The sequence below is a fragment of the Eptatretus burgeri genome, chromosome 24, assembly GCF_056783735.1.
Source record: "Eptatretus burgeri isolate ZD-2024b chromosome 24, Ebu_testis_v1, whole genome shotgun sequence".
Lineage (NCBI taxonomy): Eukaryota > Metazoa > Chordata > Myxini > Myxiniformes > Myxinidae > Eptatretus > Eptatretus burgeri.
The window spans coordinates 1,101,330-1,117,809 of NC_140984.1; the positions used below are offsets into that span (position 1 = coordinate 1,101,330).

Below are 16,480 nucleotides of genomic sequence, written 5' to 3' on the forward strand. Positions count from 1 at the left end.
TCGGGGGTCTGCCCAGGATGCCAATGTCACCTTTGTGTGGTGGTTTTGTATTTTCAGACGGTGTTTCACCGAAACCGTTCTGTCTTGAACAAATGCAATTTTACGTTTTTTTAATTCAAGATTTATTGTTGTGTCTATTTTAAGAGAAAACCTTTTATGATTTCTTTGTTTGAATTTCATCTCCGTGGGAATAGCAAGTCAGCAAGAGAACCTGAATGAGTGGATGCAGAATAACAGCAGCATCCGTGAATTCCAGACTTCTGGTGCTTTACCTGCCCAACCCAGTGAGGTTATAAACTCACCTGGCTGCAGCGTTGCAAGTGGAACGGATACACAACAGGTGTGAGCATCATCATCGGCACTCTTATACAGCCATGGCACTCACAGACGTCAATGTAAGGTGTTGTTTGTTGTTCGTAGTGTTGGGCTGATTAGAAAATTTGAATATAACCGATTACCGATTGAAAAAAAATTAATAATAATAATAATAATAATAATAATCGGCCGATAACGATACCGATACCGATGTCGATTAAAAAGTGGTAAATAATGTCATCATAGTGCATTGTGCACCCATTAAGTGGATACAGTGCCGGATCGATGCCCCCGATTGACGGGCTGACGTTATCGAGTGGCTGTGAATCGATCATTTTAAATCCCTTCTCGAATCGATTGGTTCATTGAACGACACAGAATCCTGTCGTCGTTAAACGAGTGACAAGCTGCCAAGTGCTCATTCGATAAGCCATTGACGGATATAAAACGAGAAGGGCACTCGGTGGAGCGCATACCTCCGCCCCGCAATGCCTTATCCAAACACACACACACACTGACAGAGGTGGACACTATGAGAGCAGGGAGGGCTCCGTTCCACTTTCTGAACCCCACATCTGGAGATAACAACCAACGACACACTGCGACGCACGAGAGATTCACCTTTTGATCGCACACCTTGAGCATTCATAGTTTGATGATGATTTTCATTACCAGTGCAGATTTGAAGATGCTGTTTGATATTCTAATCACTCGTAGCAATGATTGGGCAGCTTCAAAACGCCATATTCCGTGTTTTTCTTTCAGTCTGAGTCGAGTATTCTTGAAAGTGCGTTGCAAACGAAGGTGGATGCATGTATTACCGACTTGTGGAGAGAGTGTGAAGACAATGCTTGGAATCATTTGCTCTACCTGCTTCAAAGTGAAGGTGTTGACGGTGAGCTTATGTGAACTGTAATCCCCAGTGACCAATGCATTTTGTGTGAAAAACAACAACGCTTGGCCAGGGAGGTTTAAGGAAGCCATGTGTTGACACAAGAAAGGGGAGGAAGGTGCAGCGAGTAAAAATATTCGCCGTCTCTTCCTTATCTGTTTAGACTTCCACAGCCATAATATGCTCTTTGAATACGGCCCTCCGATCACCAACTGTGGTGTTTCGGTGAAATTGTTTTGTGGTCCTTCACACATTCCAACTCACTCTTGGTTTGGCCAACTTGCGTGCGATCATATTGGTGTAATTTCCTGCTCCATCTCGTGATGTCCATCTTCCCCTAATAACATCTCTTGCTCCTCTTTCATTCCACTTCATCTTCTGATTACATCCCCCCTGTGGTTTGCTTGTCAAACTTCCAGAAAAGTCAATCAGGAACATTTTCTTTGCGTTAGACAGCCTCATCAGCAGTTCATTTCAACAACGTATCAAAATGCCTTTGTCGGCAGGATGTTTGTTTTCAATTACTTCTTCTGCCAAATATTTACATTGGGAGAAATATCAACGATAAACAACTTTCAGTGTAACCAGAACCTTAACTGAAGTCCAGTGTAACCACCAGTGGACTGTAGGCATAGTGAAAAAGGCATTACTCCACTGATGGTGGCATCTGCACGAGGGTTGCTGTCACAAGTTAAACAGCTCCTGAGCTTCGGTGCTGATCCACGCCTGAAAACTACCAGCGGGATGTGAGTTCTCAGCAAGGATCATTATTGTTCGTGCTCGATGTGAATTATTTACGGCACATTGTATGCATTTTGAAGGACATCATTTTGATAATTTAAAAACTGCTTGATAAAGAAATTGATCAGGTTGTTGTTGTTGTTGTTGTTGTTGTTGTTGTTGTTGTTGATCTTTGACATTTTAGCTGGGTAAATGGAGAGCTGAATGGGCCGTGAATGTACTGAAGGGATGGCAAAATGTTTTGAGCGATTGTTTGACCTACTTGCTGTGTTACATCCTTCAGGAATGCATTTGACTGGGCAACAAAATTTGAACAGTCTGATGTGATGAAAGCACTGGAAGCTCACGTGTAAGTACGGCTCTTTTAGCTTCTCTCATTGGAGAATCTGCAGCCACACACTTTCAACCACAACACTAATGGGTGATGTGAGACTTCCAAAGGCCCTTCTTTCCGGTGAACTGACCGATGGCCTGTGGAGCATCGGTGTCCCCAAGAAGTGGTATAAAGATCAGTTGAAGGCAACTTTGAAATGATGCCATAAGATCAGGTGAAACCGGGTTTGAGGCCCTCGCCCTTGACAGGTCAAAATGGTGTGCTGAGTGCAAAGAGAGGATTGGTCAGTGCAAGCGTTCGCGGGTGGAAGAGTTGAAGTACCGCAGAAGCGGGCGGAAAGAACGGGTGGCTGCGCCTGGCAGCGGCAGGCGAGGGCAAGCAGGAACGGCCCTCCAAGGCGTCCCCAGCGAGAGCAGGCCGAAAGACCCAAAAGGAGCAGAGCGAAAGAGCCCAAAAGCCCCGAATCCATAATGCTCCTGGCTTTCTACCCCTTCCCCCACGTCCCCATAATTCTGGTCCATGCCCCACCCTCTCTCGGGTACTGCCCAATTATGGTGGCCCACATCAGTTGTGGCAGCAAATCTAGCATTTTGTGGGTGTATCTGCCGGATTGCCATCATACATGCTTGTGTGCAATGGGAAAGGAAGGCGGCTAAAAAAGGAAGGATTTGTTCCTGTTTGTACGTATGAACCTTGTGGAGTGGAAAATGGCTTGGCCGATCACCAAATATGGCATACCTGATGGGATTACTTGTGAGCCGATCTTGGGCACAATGCAAATTTTCCCCTTACCTGTGAGTATGGGGGAAGGACGGCACGGCACATTCATGTCCTTTGTATCATAATGATGGTTAACAATCTTGGCAGGTCGTGTGGAGCAGATTCGTCACACGTCGCAAAAAGTACAAATTTCATTTATATTATAAACACATGGTTAATTGGTGTTTGTATTTAACTGTATCATGTAAAGTTTGTGTTGTCTAACACTCGTGAAAACCCCGGAGTTATGGATGTACCGACTCCCCCGGAGTTACGGACGTACCGACTCCCCCGGAGTTACGGACGTACCGACTCCCCCCGAGTTGGCTATTTCCATGTGACTCCACCAGGTGACCCTCCATAATAAACGTTCCCATTTACCCAACACACATCACATTAATAGATTGTTGTATTTACCTTTTCCAATGGAACCAATAATTTTTGTTTTTTCCTGGTCTAGAGATAACAAGGATGAATACGTCCAGGGCTCAGGCAGTGGGGAGGAATTGAAGCTCCTGCAAGCCTATCATCACAGCTTTGATGATGAACAAGTGGATATCAACCTCATCTTGCACATTGTGGACCACATCTGCAGAAGCTCCACCGAAGGTCTTTCTTTTTCACGAACTGAGTCCCTGGAGCATTATTTTTGTTTTTATTGAAATTTTGCTTTTCTGTGACTTGGCAATAATGACATCTTTGTCACAGCCACGATCCCAGGAATCATGATCTCCTTTGAACTGCAGTGTTGATAAGGTGTGGGCTAAGTAGTCAAATTGTCATGGACGGCATGTGTTTCAACCCATCCGACTTCTTCCTCATGATGATAAAATGAGGACAGATGAGGCATTGATTGAAAGGGGACGTTTTATCTGGTCTATTTATCTGTAAACGCAGCCTGGTGTTCCCTTAACGGTTAAGGTGGCTGCCTTAAGATCTTAGGGTCTTGAATTCGAGCAGCTGTCGTGTCGTTGAATTAACACCACGTGGGTTGACTCAGCCTGCCATCCTTCTGAGGTCGGCAGAATGAGTACGAGCTCACTGGTAACTGGGGGCATTGCATCGGTGGCCGTGCCCCCAGAAAATGATGCAGTCAAGCCGCCAAAGGCGACAAACGAGTAAATAAATCTGTAAAACCCTAAACTGGGATTTATAAAATTTTTAGGTCACAGATGCGATTAAAGACGTAACGTGAGGGATACAATAAAGGTGGATTAAGAGAATGGAGAGAAGAAACGTTGTCACAATGGGACGTTTTAAACAAAGGATGAAGGAAAGGTCGAATTGAAAACAGTCTTTTGAAGAAGAAGAAGAAGAAAAGTAGTGAATGATGATACAGTAATGAGAACCACACGTGTGGAAGAGGAAGTTGAAACATTATAAGAGACCGTTTTTATTTGTTTTTATTTAAAAAAATTTGATAAAGATTGCATAAGATTCGGTAAAGATAAGGTTTGTTTTTTTTGATGCATTTTATGAAGATGAGGTAAGATTAGGTCATGGAAGGTTGAATAAAGAAATAGTGAAGTTGTATGGTAAAAGTGTGTCGGCTCAAATCGAAGGAAGATGGGATGACGGCAGAAGGAGAAGAGTCGGTACTCGTGGATACGTAGGGAAAAGATATGGAGGGAGAAAGGGTTTTTGTTTTTGTTTGTTTTTAATTTTAAGACAAGAAACAGACTGTGTAGTCCGGTGGGATAGAAAGGGGTGGGAAAAGTGGAGAAAATATGAACTGATGGTAGTTAGGAGAAAATACAAATAAAATTTGATCGTGCACCTCGACGGGAAAGATGGGTCGGCTTCAAGGAAACCTGATGTGATAAGATCGACGAAAACTCACAAAATAGTCCAAATTTCGAAACAAAACCGAACTAGGAACACACAGTAAACACGTCGGTAACAAAGTAAACAGTCAAAACTCGACAAATAACGAACGGAAACTTAACTTTGAGAAAGTCGGCAGAGACCCCTGAGAGAACCAGCCGTCGCCTCAAAACCCAGACAAGTCTTTCGGGTGTTTTCGGTCTTTGGGGTATTTTTGGTCCTCGGCGGGTCTTTCTGCTCCTCGGGGTACTTCGGGTGAAGTATTTCAGGTCACAATTGTGAGTGACGTCAGGTCAGCTGTCCAACCAATGGGTGAAGAGTGGACATACATACACACATACACTTGCTCCATGATATATAGTTTACTGTGGCTGCATGGTTTGGGGCCATAGTCACCACCTGTAAGTGGAACACCAACAGACGAACACACACGGACGACGCAGTTGAGTTCCGAACTTGAGAAAGTACACATTCTTTCTTTTTAACTTTCTGAAATCTCATCGTGTTGATTGTGTGTGTGGTAGTCGTGAGATTCTTACCATGCTTACCTCGGTGTACAGGTGCCATTCTTGTATTCCTGCCTGGGTACACTGAGGTTGTGTTGCTTCGTGATCGCCTGCTCTCCGACGATCGACGATTCTTCGAACAGAAGCAAAGGTACCGATGTCGTGGTGGCATGCGTTCACAGCGTGCAGACACAACCAACCAGAAAGCGGACTTCAACAATCGGTTGATCTTCTCGTTTTCAGTTCCAATAAGTGAGACTGCTGTGATATCTACATTCCAGCAAATGCCGTTACGAGACTTAGCCAAGCAAAGCTCGGTCACCATCACCACCATTGTTCAACCCACTGGGGGTGTTGGGGGGGGGGGTGGTGGTGGTGCCATAAGGAGAGTTGAAACACTCGTACGATGATATAACGATGGTTTTCGTTGCAGGTGATGTTATAATATTATTATTTACCTTATAATAAAGGCACTCAAAGATTCTCAGAAAGCTCCAAAACATCACCAGCACGACAGAGGCTTTGATGGAAGTTTTTCTCATCGAGTGGAGATAAGATTCTTCCATGATGATTCTGATCATTGATTTACTGTCATTTAAAATTTTTAAATGTACAAAATTAAGTTTATATATGATAACAATTTAATTTATAAGCGACATTGTAAGTTTATAACTTTTAAGATTAAAAAAATAGAGCGAAGGAGAACGCGAAAGCGAAGAGGAAGAAGAGGAGGCCCAGGAGTTTCCAGAACGAAAAAAAAAAGTGGTTTGTGAGTGTCTTCTGGAGTGAACGGTCTGAGAGAGCGCTTACAGAGGAGTAAGATGCACACAAAGCTGAGTGGCGCATTAGAAATCAGAGTGGTGATTGCGAAAGCATCCGAGCACACTCGAAGCTGACAATTTTTTTTGTGTTTGTGAGTACCAAACCGTTTGTGCCCGTACTCATTGGAGAATCTCATTGATAAAATGGTGTTTTTAACCCCTGAATATAAAAACACGATCCCAGAAATGGTGTTTTGTTTTTTTTGTCATCAACTTTCTCCACCAATCAGAAGCAAGCTTTCATCAATACCATGGCATTTTGAATTGTATGGAAGCTCATGATTCGTCCTTTGGTTTGACGTCAGTTTAAACTCATTTGCATACACGTCACTTCCACGATGGTCGCTCGAGCTTTATGGGTTAACCCTTTCATTGGATACGAGAATTATTTAGTTCTGAAAGTGATTCTTCACCATTTGAGAGATTGGGCCCAAAAACGATGTATTGCACGACATCTCAACAATGCATTCGGCCCGATATGTTCTTGATGGATCAGGCATTGCATGGCGGAGGCGTGCGCTCTACCGAGTGCCCATGTAGTTTCCTTCTTTCTTTTGACACCAGGTTACAGTTGTTCACACTGCACTCCAACCTGCAAACAGCCGATCAGAAACGGGTCCTCAAGCCAGCTGATCCAGGCACAAGGAAGATAGTAAGATATATTTATATATTTATCTCCACACTTTTGTGAAAAACAAACGGAGGGATATTGTAATCGGGTCTGTCCGTTCGTTCGTCGTGCTATCTCCTCGACGGATGTGCGGAAATTCACCAAATTTGGGAGTTATGATCACCACGTGCCATCAATTGGTAGTTATAATCACCACGTGGCATGAATGTGCAAGAACAGGATCATTTTTGGCCCTGCCCTGGGTCAGAAAGGTCAATGACGGGCACAATTTCAAACATTTTTTTTTAATGAAGCTTGGTGAGTGCAATCGACATTGGTGGACATATTAAATATGTCATAATATTTTGGGATTTCACCTCCCGTTCATGCCACAGGGGACGGGGCCTTCAGGTCATGGGGTCAAAATGAGGGGGGGGGGAATTTAAATTCAAAATGTCATATTGGGTCATTCGTGGTGGAACTTTCAGACACCTTTCAACTTTGCTTTCGGTGGAAAGCGTGGGTTATAATTCAGGTGACCGAATTCAACCAGCCAATTATTTTTGAGGTCAACTCGGACCAAAAGGTCAACGTAGGCCCAAGGTCAACAACTAAGGTGGTGTTTCTAAAATCGTCAGTTTTCATCCCATCGAGTTGAAATTTGAACAAGACTTTCATAACAGCTCACTCCATTAAACCACCAATTGTTTTTGAGGTCCGAGGGTCAAAAGGTCAACACAGACGGAATTTATAAAATCGTCAAATTTCATCCGATTTTCTTGAAATTTCCACAGGGTTTGCATATCATGTCACTAAATTCAACCACCCATTATTTTTGAGGTCAACATCGGTCAAAAGGTCAACTTTGGTGGAATTTCTAAAATCCTTGTTTTTTTCAATCCGATTGACTTGAAATTTGAAGAGGATTTCCATATTTCGTCAATGAATTGAACCACCAATTATTTTTCAGGTCAAATTTGTTGTATGGGTTTCATAAGTATCGTGCTGTGCACGTCTTTCTTGTTTGTTTGTTTTTTTGTTTTTTTCAGATTCTTTCTACAAACATAGCAGAAACAAGTATAACGGTGATTGATGTGGAATTTGTGATCGATTCTGGGAGAGTAAAGACGGTGAGGTGCTCTGAGATTTGAACATGCATGTTTTTCAACCCAGTGAAATTTAACTTCCTTCTCACGTGACCAAAATACTGTGCATCTTGTACACTGCAGCACTGAGGTTTCCTTTCGTACATATTACCACTTAGTTGTGCTGTGATTTCAAGCACATCATAGGTTTGTTATAGAACCCAGCTTTCAGTTGTGTTTGTTCCTGTTTGGTTGTGTTATTTGTGCAGCTTTTTTATACATATATGTACATTGTCGAGGCTCATATAAGAGCGAGCACACAGAACTTATAACAAGGGGAGCAGGAGACCAGAGGGGTGGGAGAGGGAAACACAAAACAGTGGGGAACAGAGACATCAGGATATCTGTGGAAGGGAGAGGGATGGGGCGGGGAACACGGGGAATACAAGATGGACACGACAGGAACTTTCAGGAAGGAAAGCAGAGAATTTGAAGGAAGTGGGCTTGGGGTGGATTAATGTGGGTAGAAAAGATCGAGAATTTGCATGGGGGACGATAAGAGGTGGTGGTGAACAGCTGTTTTGAAGGCCTGGAGGGAAGAATGGGATTGAATAGAGTGAGGGAGTTGATTCAAAAGGCAGAAAAAAGAGGAATGAAAGAGTGAAGGTGAGCAGTGATTCGTGATTTTGGTAGTTTTACCAGAAAGGGGTTGTTGGTGGACCTTGAGTGCCCTGCGGCCGGGGGTGGGGGGGGAGGCCGGAGAGGAGACGGAAGAAGACAAAAAGATCACCGACCTGCCTGTGGTGAGAGAGTGATAGGCCCAAAGATTCAGACTCATCGTGGGAAATGCCAATGATCCTAAATGCCTTGGTTACTACAGTGTGAAGCCGAGAAAGGTGAGATGCGGGAGCACCAGCCCAGAGGGGAGAGCAGTACTCCATCAGGCTGCGGACGAAAGCTTTGTATGTGGTCAGGAGCTCAGGTGGGCCGAGGAAGGACTTTGCACGACGGAGGATTCCCAGTCGGCGACTGGCCTTGGAGGCCAGGTTGGAGATGTTGCTTTCTCTGGAAAGATCATGGCAGATAGTGAGGCCCAAAAGTTTGAATGAAAGGACTTCTTCAAGAGGATTGTTGAGAAAGTAGATGGTAGGGGGGGGGCGGGGGGTGGGGGTTCCAGTCGTTCCTTTCGGAGAGACATGGTGAGAGTGTGAGATTTGTCCGGATTGAAAGACACGTTCCACATGTTGGACCAGTTTGTGATTTTATCCAGATCTGTAGTGAGGGAAGAAGCTGCTTGCTGCATGTCGGTTTGAGGGATGACAGATGGTACGGCAGAGGGTGGAGTCGTCAGCAAAGAGATATAGAGGATTTTTCAGAGAGTCGGAGAGATCATTGATGAAAACCAGAAAAAGAACAGGGCCCAGAACACTGCCTTGAGGAACTCCAGCCTGGACAGGAAGAGGGGATGAAAGAACTCCATTTAGGGCCACACTTTGGATGTGACAGGAGAGGAAGTCGTCTGTGAGCCATGAGTGGAGATGGCCTTGGATACCATAGGAAGAGAGTTTTGTGAGCAGGGCAGGGTGCCAGACCATGTCAAAAGCATGCGATATGTCTGGGGATATGGCTCTGATTTCATGTCTGGCATTGAGGACCTCCATCCATTTATATGGATGAAGGTCCTCTATGCCAGACCTGAGATCATGCAGTATGTAATGGAAATATTGAGCTGGTATGTAATGAATAATGGTATGCAATGGAGAGCTGGTATGTCATGGAAATATTTTGTGCATTCATAAACTTTGCAGTGCACAATATTTAGCTCACCTGGAACGGAGTTTTGGGGAGCTTATGGGATGGCGCGCCGTCTGTCCATCCGTCCACAAATACTTTCGACTTCCCTGACACCACTCATACGATTTCGATGAAACTTGATCACAACCTTCATCACCCATGATGTACCAAAGATTGTTCACGCGAGTGAAAAAAATTGAGGTCTTCGGAATTCTACAGTGGGGTTGCCCCCAAAGGAGGTATTTGCTTTCTTCTCAGAAACGACATACACAATTCCGATGAACCTTCACCACAACCTTCATCACCCGTGATATACGAAAGTTTGTTCACGACATTGAAAAAAAAATTGGGTGGTCGAAGGGATTCTACATGGGGGTTGCCTCCTAAAATATGTATTTGCTCTCTTCTCTGAAACCACACACACAATTTCGATGAGACTTGACCACAACCTTTCTCCCCCCACACAACCCCCCCATCCACTTTCTCAACAATCCTCTGGAAGAAGTCTTTTCTTTCAAGCTTCTGGGTCTCACTATCTGCCATGACCTTTCCTGGGAAAGTCACATTTCCAACCTTGCCTCAAAAGCCAGTCGCCGACTGGGAATCCTCCGTCGTGCAAAGTCCTTCCTCGGCCCTCTTGAGCTCCTGACCACTTACAAAGCTTTTGTCCGTAGCCTGATGGAGTACTGCTCTCCCCTCTGGGCTGGTGCTCCTGCCTCCCACCTTTCTCGACTTCACGCTGTCGAAACCAGGGCTTTTAAGATCATTGGCATCTCCCGCAATGAAGCTGAGTCTTTGGGCCTCTCACTCAATCACCGCAGGTTGGTCGGTGGTCTTTCTGTCTTCTACCGACTCCTCTCCAGCCTTGCCCCCCTGCTCTCTGTGCGATTCGTCCCAACCACATTTCCACAGAGCGCTCAAGGTCCGCCAACACACCCCTTCTGGTAAAACTACCAAAATCACGAATCACTGCTCATCTTCACTCTTTCATTCCTGTTTTTCCGGCCTTTGGAATAAACTTCCTCACTCTATTCTTTCCCATTCTTCCCTTCAGGCTTTCAAAACAGCTGTTCACCACCACCTCTTATCTTCCCCCATCCAAATCCTCGATCTTTTCTACCCCCGATAATCCACCCAAGCCCACTTCCTTCAATTCTCCTGCTTTCCTTCCTGAAAGTCCCTTTAATGTCCATCTTCCCCTCGCCATGTTCCCCGTCCCATCCCCATCCCTCTCCCTTCCACAGTTCACCTGTGTCTGTTCCTCAATGTTTTGTCCCTTCCACTCCCGCCCCTCTTGTCTCATGCCTCCTTGCTGTGAGTTGTGTGTTAGCTCTCATACGAGCCTCGACCAAGGTATACAAAAAAAAAAAAAAAAAAAAAAAAAAAAACCTTCATCACCCGTGATGTACCAAAGCTTGTTCATGGGATTAAAAAAAAATCCATGGCTATTTACTTTCTTCTCCATTACATATTTTGTGGGTCAACCATTCCGACCAGTGGTTCCCGAGTTACCTTTTCCAGCCGCTACTAGGTGAGCGCCCAGAGGTATTACCCCTGTTTTTCCTCCCTCCCTCCCTCCCGAAACCGCCTCTTAAATTGTTCTTGTTTTTTGTTCCTTTCAGAACTTTTATGATGCCATAAGCTCTGTCACTCTGCTCCAGAACATTTGGATCTCGAAAGCAAGTGCCATACAGAGGCGTGGTCGGTAAGCTTTTCACATTGGTTGCCATGGACCATAAGAGTGCAATTTAGTGATGACACGTTGGTTGCCATGGACCATAAGAGTGCAATTTAGTGATGACACGTTGGTTGCCATGGACCATAAGAGTGCAATTTAGTGATGACACGTTGGTTGCCATGGACCATAAGAGTGCAATTTAGTGATGACACGTTGGTTGCCATGGACCATAAGAGTGCAATTTAGTGATGACACGTCGGTTGCCATGGACCATAAGAGTGCAATTTAATGATGACACGTCGGTTGCCATGGACCATAAGAGTGCAATTTAGTGATGACACGTCGGTTGCCATGGACCATAAGAGTGCAATTTAGTGATGACACGTCGGTTGCCATGGACCATAAGAGTGCAATTTAGTGATGACACATCGGTTGCCATGGACCATAAGAGTGCAATTTAGTGATGACACCTTGGTTGCCATGGACCATTAGAGTGCAATTTAGTGATGACACTGGTTGCCATGGACCATAAGAGTGTAATTTAGTGATGACACATCGGTTGCCATGGACCATTAGAGTGCAATTTAGTCCACTGTAATCATACTTTGTTCCAGTGATCGAGGAAAAGATGGCATGAAATGGGGTCAGGGCAAGTGAGAGCGATTGGATTTGGTACTTTTACAGATGAAAAAGCAATTTCATAGCCATAAATTTTTCGGATGAGAGCTTGAAAATGCTTTCAGTAAATCACTGCAGGACATTCCAAAGTAGGTCATTTAAAGCATTAGAAACTAGAATGCACATGTAGGACATGCTTTCATGCACCATTTTGTTTCTGTTTTCAGAGGTCATGGTTGTTTTGTTATTTGATTGATTATAAGTAGGAGCACACGCTCCCTGCGGGAGTGGCTGGGTGGTGGTTTGGGGGGAAGAGTCATGCTATCTTCATGATTTATGGGTCCCCACCAGAGGGGCGATCTTCTGAGCGTGCAACAGGTCTTCATTTGGGTTCAGGTTAAGGTGCAACATGTCTTTGCACTGACACACCTCTTTATTTGGGTGGTGTATCGGCCACAGACCGCTGCCTCGCTCACTCCCGAAAATCAAAATAACTCTGGTTACATAAATTACCTCGACTGGGTAGTGCATTTCACAGCAAAGACTCAACCATGAGATAAAGGAGCTTTCAAAAGACCAAAAAGGATAAAGTTGTGGAAAGGCACAGATCAGGGGATGGGGATAAAATATTTCAAAGGCCTTCAATATCTCTTGGAGCACAGTCAAGACAATGATGAATAAGTAGAATGTATTTGGTTCCACTAAGATCCTGCCTAGATCAGGTGGTCCCTCCAAACTGGAGGACCAAGCAAGGAGGACACTGATCAGAGAGGCCATCAAGAGGCCAATGGCTACTGTGAAAGATCTACAGGCCTTCATGGCAAAACCTCGAGGAGAAACTTCACACACATGTTCCCCAAGTCTTGCGGATACCAGGGTGTTCACGATTAATTAATAGGTCACATGGTCTAGCAGCCATGTTTGATTGAACAAAAACGTTTATAAACATTATTTCTGTTGAACCGCTTCATCGACTTCATCGATCTATGAAGTGGTTCAACAGAAATAATATAATTTAACAATGCATGTTTCTTCTTTATCTTCCCCTTCCATTTAAAACATCCATACCTGCATGTTGATCCAATCAGGGCAGGGCGCTGCCGGCCTGGCATTTGCTTTCACTTGTTCAGTCGCAGACGCTTCATGAACATGGACGAGTATCAGACTCCTGAGCTGTTACGAGAGCCACTGCAGGTGAGAAACGTGTGAACCTCAATTTCCCTGAAGATTATAAGAACCTAAACAAGGAACACTGGTTCATCATTTAGGTTCTTATAATTCCTCATGCACACCAGTGATGACATGATGTTGATCAACATCCTGGTTTGGAGCTATTTTTCTGTTGGCTTTGCATTAAGTGTTTCTTTAATTTAACCTTAAATTCTGCTTGTATTGGTGGTTGAACTGCAGTGAATAAGTTTCAGTAAGGATTCACTTTTTTAGCTCGCCTGTTTGAAGAACACAGAGCGATAGCGATACCCCCGGCATGAGCGTCAGCGTGAGCGTGAAAATGTTAAAGTTTTTGGTGCAAGTTATTTTTTCCTTTCTAATGTTTTTATATACCACACGATTTTTTATACGCCCGAAATATATATCGGGGCGTATTATGTGATACCGGTCGTCCGTCTGTCCGTCCGTTCCTGTCCGCACTCTAACTCCCAAAGTTTTCAACTTTCACGTTTCATACTTGGTACATTGGTACAGACTGTGGAGACGGTGTGTCGCGACATTCGTTCATCTAAAGTGGTTGCCATGGCAACCAGGATGCTGTTTTCCATCCGTTATTGTCCGCACTCTAACTCCCAAAGTTTTCAACTTTCACGTTTCATATTTGGTACATAGGTACAGACTGTGGAGACGGTGTGTTGTGACATACGTTCGTCATCTAAAGTGGTTGCCATGGCAACCAGGATGCTGTTTTCCATGTAGTAGCACAATTATGCATATACCTTCTTATTCGGGCATATATTGTGCTCACTTGCGTTCTTGTTACTGATTACAATATACAAATACATATATTGCTTTAAAATTACTTGGATCAGACTTCACTGCAATGCTTTCTAAAAATTATTAATTACTAGTGTGGGCCCATAGAGGCGGGCCCGTAGGTGCGTGCCAGTATGTGCAGCTTCGTGCCTGCAGTATCAGGTCCCCAGCATCAATTGTGACGTCATATCAAACGAAGAAGAATAATTGTGACGCCCTCTCTCTCTCTCGCCCCTCCTCTCTCCCCTCCTCTCTCCCCCCTCCTCTCTCGCTCCATCTCTCTCGCCCTCCTCTCTCCCTCCCCTCTCTTGCCCCCTCTTCCCCCCTCTCTCCCCCTCCTCTCTCCCCCTCCTCTGTCCCCTCTCCTCTCTCCCTCCCCTCTCTTGCCCCCCTCTCGCCCTTCTCTCTCCCCCTCCTCTCTCCCTTCTCTTGCCCTCCTCTCACCCCCTCTCGCCCTTCTCTCTCCCCCTCCTCTTTCCCCCTCCTCTCTCCCTCCCCTCTCTTGCTCCCCCTCTCACCCCTCTCGCGCCCTTCTCTCTCCCCCTCCTCTCGCCCCACCTCTTTCGCCCCCTCTCTCCCTCCCCTCTCTTGCCCCCTCCTCTCCCCTCCTCTCTCCCTTCTCTCTCCCCCTCCTCTCACCCTTCTCTCTCCCCCCTCCTCTCTCCCTCCCTTCTCTTGCCACCCCCTCTCACCCCCTCTTCACCCCCTCTCACCCCCCACCTCTCTCCCCCTCCTCTGTCCCCCTCCCCTCTCTTGCCCCCCTCACCCCCTCTCTCGCCCTTCTTTCTCGCCTCCTCTCTCCCCCCTCCTCTCTCGTCCCTCTCTCTGTAAATGTATTCACAAATGTCTACCAAGCACAACGATTAATTCCAACGTTGGGAAAAAACAGCTTTCAAACCCTTGGGAAACAGCTGTTTCCCTCTGGAAAATTCAAACCTTGGGATTAATTAATAATTTGAATAATAATCAAACCTTGGGAGTTTGGCACATACCCAGATATGGCACATACCCAGAGAAAGGCACATGCCCAGGTCCCCAGTGTCGATTGTGACGTCATACCAAACGAAGAAGAAGAATTGTGGGGTCAACCCTTCAAAAAAAAAATTTTTTTTTAATAAACATTAATTGTGACGTCATTCGTGATGTCATAGCGCCGTGTCCTATCATTTGTTCACAGATACATGGCCGTAACTTGGGAACCGCTCGTCCGATCGATATCAAACCTCGAAAAGGCACATCCGCGGGTCCCCGGCAATATTCCTGGCAAGTTTCAATGAGATCGGCCCGGTGGTCGTCGAGAAACGGCGGTCGCAGAGAGACAGACAAACAGACAGACAAACAGACAGACACACACACAGAGATTTCTGGAATTATAGATAGATTAGATGAGTCTTTTAAAAACGATAAATGTGTAAACAGGCGAGCATTGGCTGGCTCTGACAACAACTCTGGTTATGTTTAGTAGGAAAGTCTGCATGTTTTAGGCCCTGTACCTTTCAAAACGCGAGACGTTATCACCTGCGCCACCAGAGGTGGACAGAGGTTATGTTTTCACCCCTGTTTGTCTGTCTGTCTTGTCTATCTGTGACCAAGATATCTCAAAAAGTTATGGACAAATTTGGTGGATAGGTTGGGTGTGTGACATGACATGACATGACAGACAGGTTGGATGAATTGATTCGATTTTAGTGAAGATCCAGATCCGGATACTCTTAAGTTTTAGCTCACCTGGAACGTAGGTCCAGGGATGTTACTGGATGGCTCATCGTCCGTCCGTAAACACTTGCCTCAAATTAAGGGGGTTTTGCCTCAAATATTGGTGTTTCATTCACAAACCGACACTGAGATACAGACCAAACTCTTCATGAAGTATAAGAACCATGCCATAAACTTGAGTTGTGCTACCCATGACCATACCGCTTCAGGAAAGGGGGGGGCGGGGCATGGCCCCTTCCCCCTAATCCCTCATTTTCACCCCGTCAGTCCCTCACGGGGCTATTTTTGTAATATTTCGAATAAGATAACCCCATTTTGACCTCATGGTCATCTCAAGTCAAATATCAGGTCACGGACTGAAAGACCATCTGCAGTATGTGGTTTGTTTCAAGTGTTTCATAACAGCTCGTTATCTTCACCGATGATGTAGAACAGGAATAGATATTATTTCGAAAAATCTCACCTATTTTATGATAGGACACCGACCTTCAAACCCTTATACAGGTAGTTTGGCAAGGTAGATGGCCGAGCAGACCTCTTGATTCTTAATCTACAGACATCAAACTACAGTATAATAGAAACCTGGAAATTGAAGGAAGTGGTGTCCCGTCCATCCCGAAATCCCCGGTCTGGATCCCGAGCTGTTGAGATACTGTATTGATTGTGAGTTGTTGTGAAGTGTTGTCAGATCCCTGTTGTTGGAACCCTCATTGATGCCATTGTTTTTGCCTTGCTGTTCTCGGATTCGGTGCAAACACCTGGGCTCGTATTCAATGTGAATGGACTGTTTGAACACGTCAC

The 16,480-nt window shown here is 45.1% G+C and overlaps 1 protein-coding gene across 9 annotated transcripts in view; it reads left to right on the top strand.

Moving 5' to 3' along the window:
• LOC147007858 (3'-5' RNA helicase YTHDC2-like) overlaps positions 1-16,480 on the top strand; it is a 91,489-nt gene that overhangs the window by 39,314 nt on the left and 35,695 nt on the right. For 8 of the 9 annotated variants that reach the window (XR_015053833.1, XM_085866263.1, XM_085866269.1 and 5 more), the window contains 10 exons: positions 195-340; positions 1,081-1,210; positions 1,827-1,953; positions 2,232-2,297; positions 3,502-3,650; positions 5,426-5,522; positions 6,757-6,844; positions 7,852-7,932; positions 11,304-11,386; positions 13,066-13,171. Coding sequence is in view for 8 of the 9 variants with exons in the window: in XM_085866263.1 (XP_085722389.1) it covers positions 195-340; positions 1,081-1,210; positions 1,827-1,953; positions 2,232-2,297; positions 3,502-3,650; positions 5,426-5,522; positions 6,757-6,844; positions 7,852-7,932; positions 11,304-11,386; positions 13,066-13,171 (1,073 nt within the window). In the remaining variant the exon portion in view is untranslated. The remainder of the gene's footprint in view (positions 1-194; positions 341-1,080; positions 1,211-1,826; positions 1,954-2,231; positions 2,298-3,501; positions 3,651-5,425; positions 5,523-6,756; positions 6,845-7,851; positions 7,933-11,303; positions 11,387-13,065; positions 13,172-16,480) is intronic. The other variant, XM_085866266.1, reaches the window with a different exon arrangement.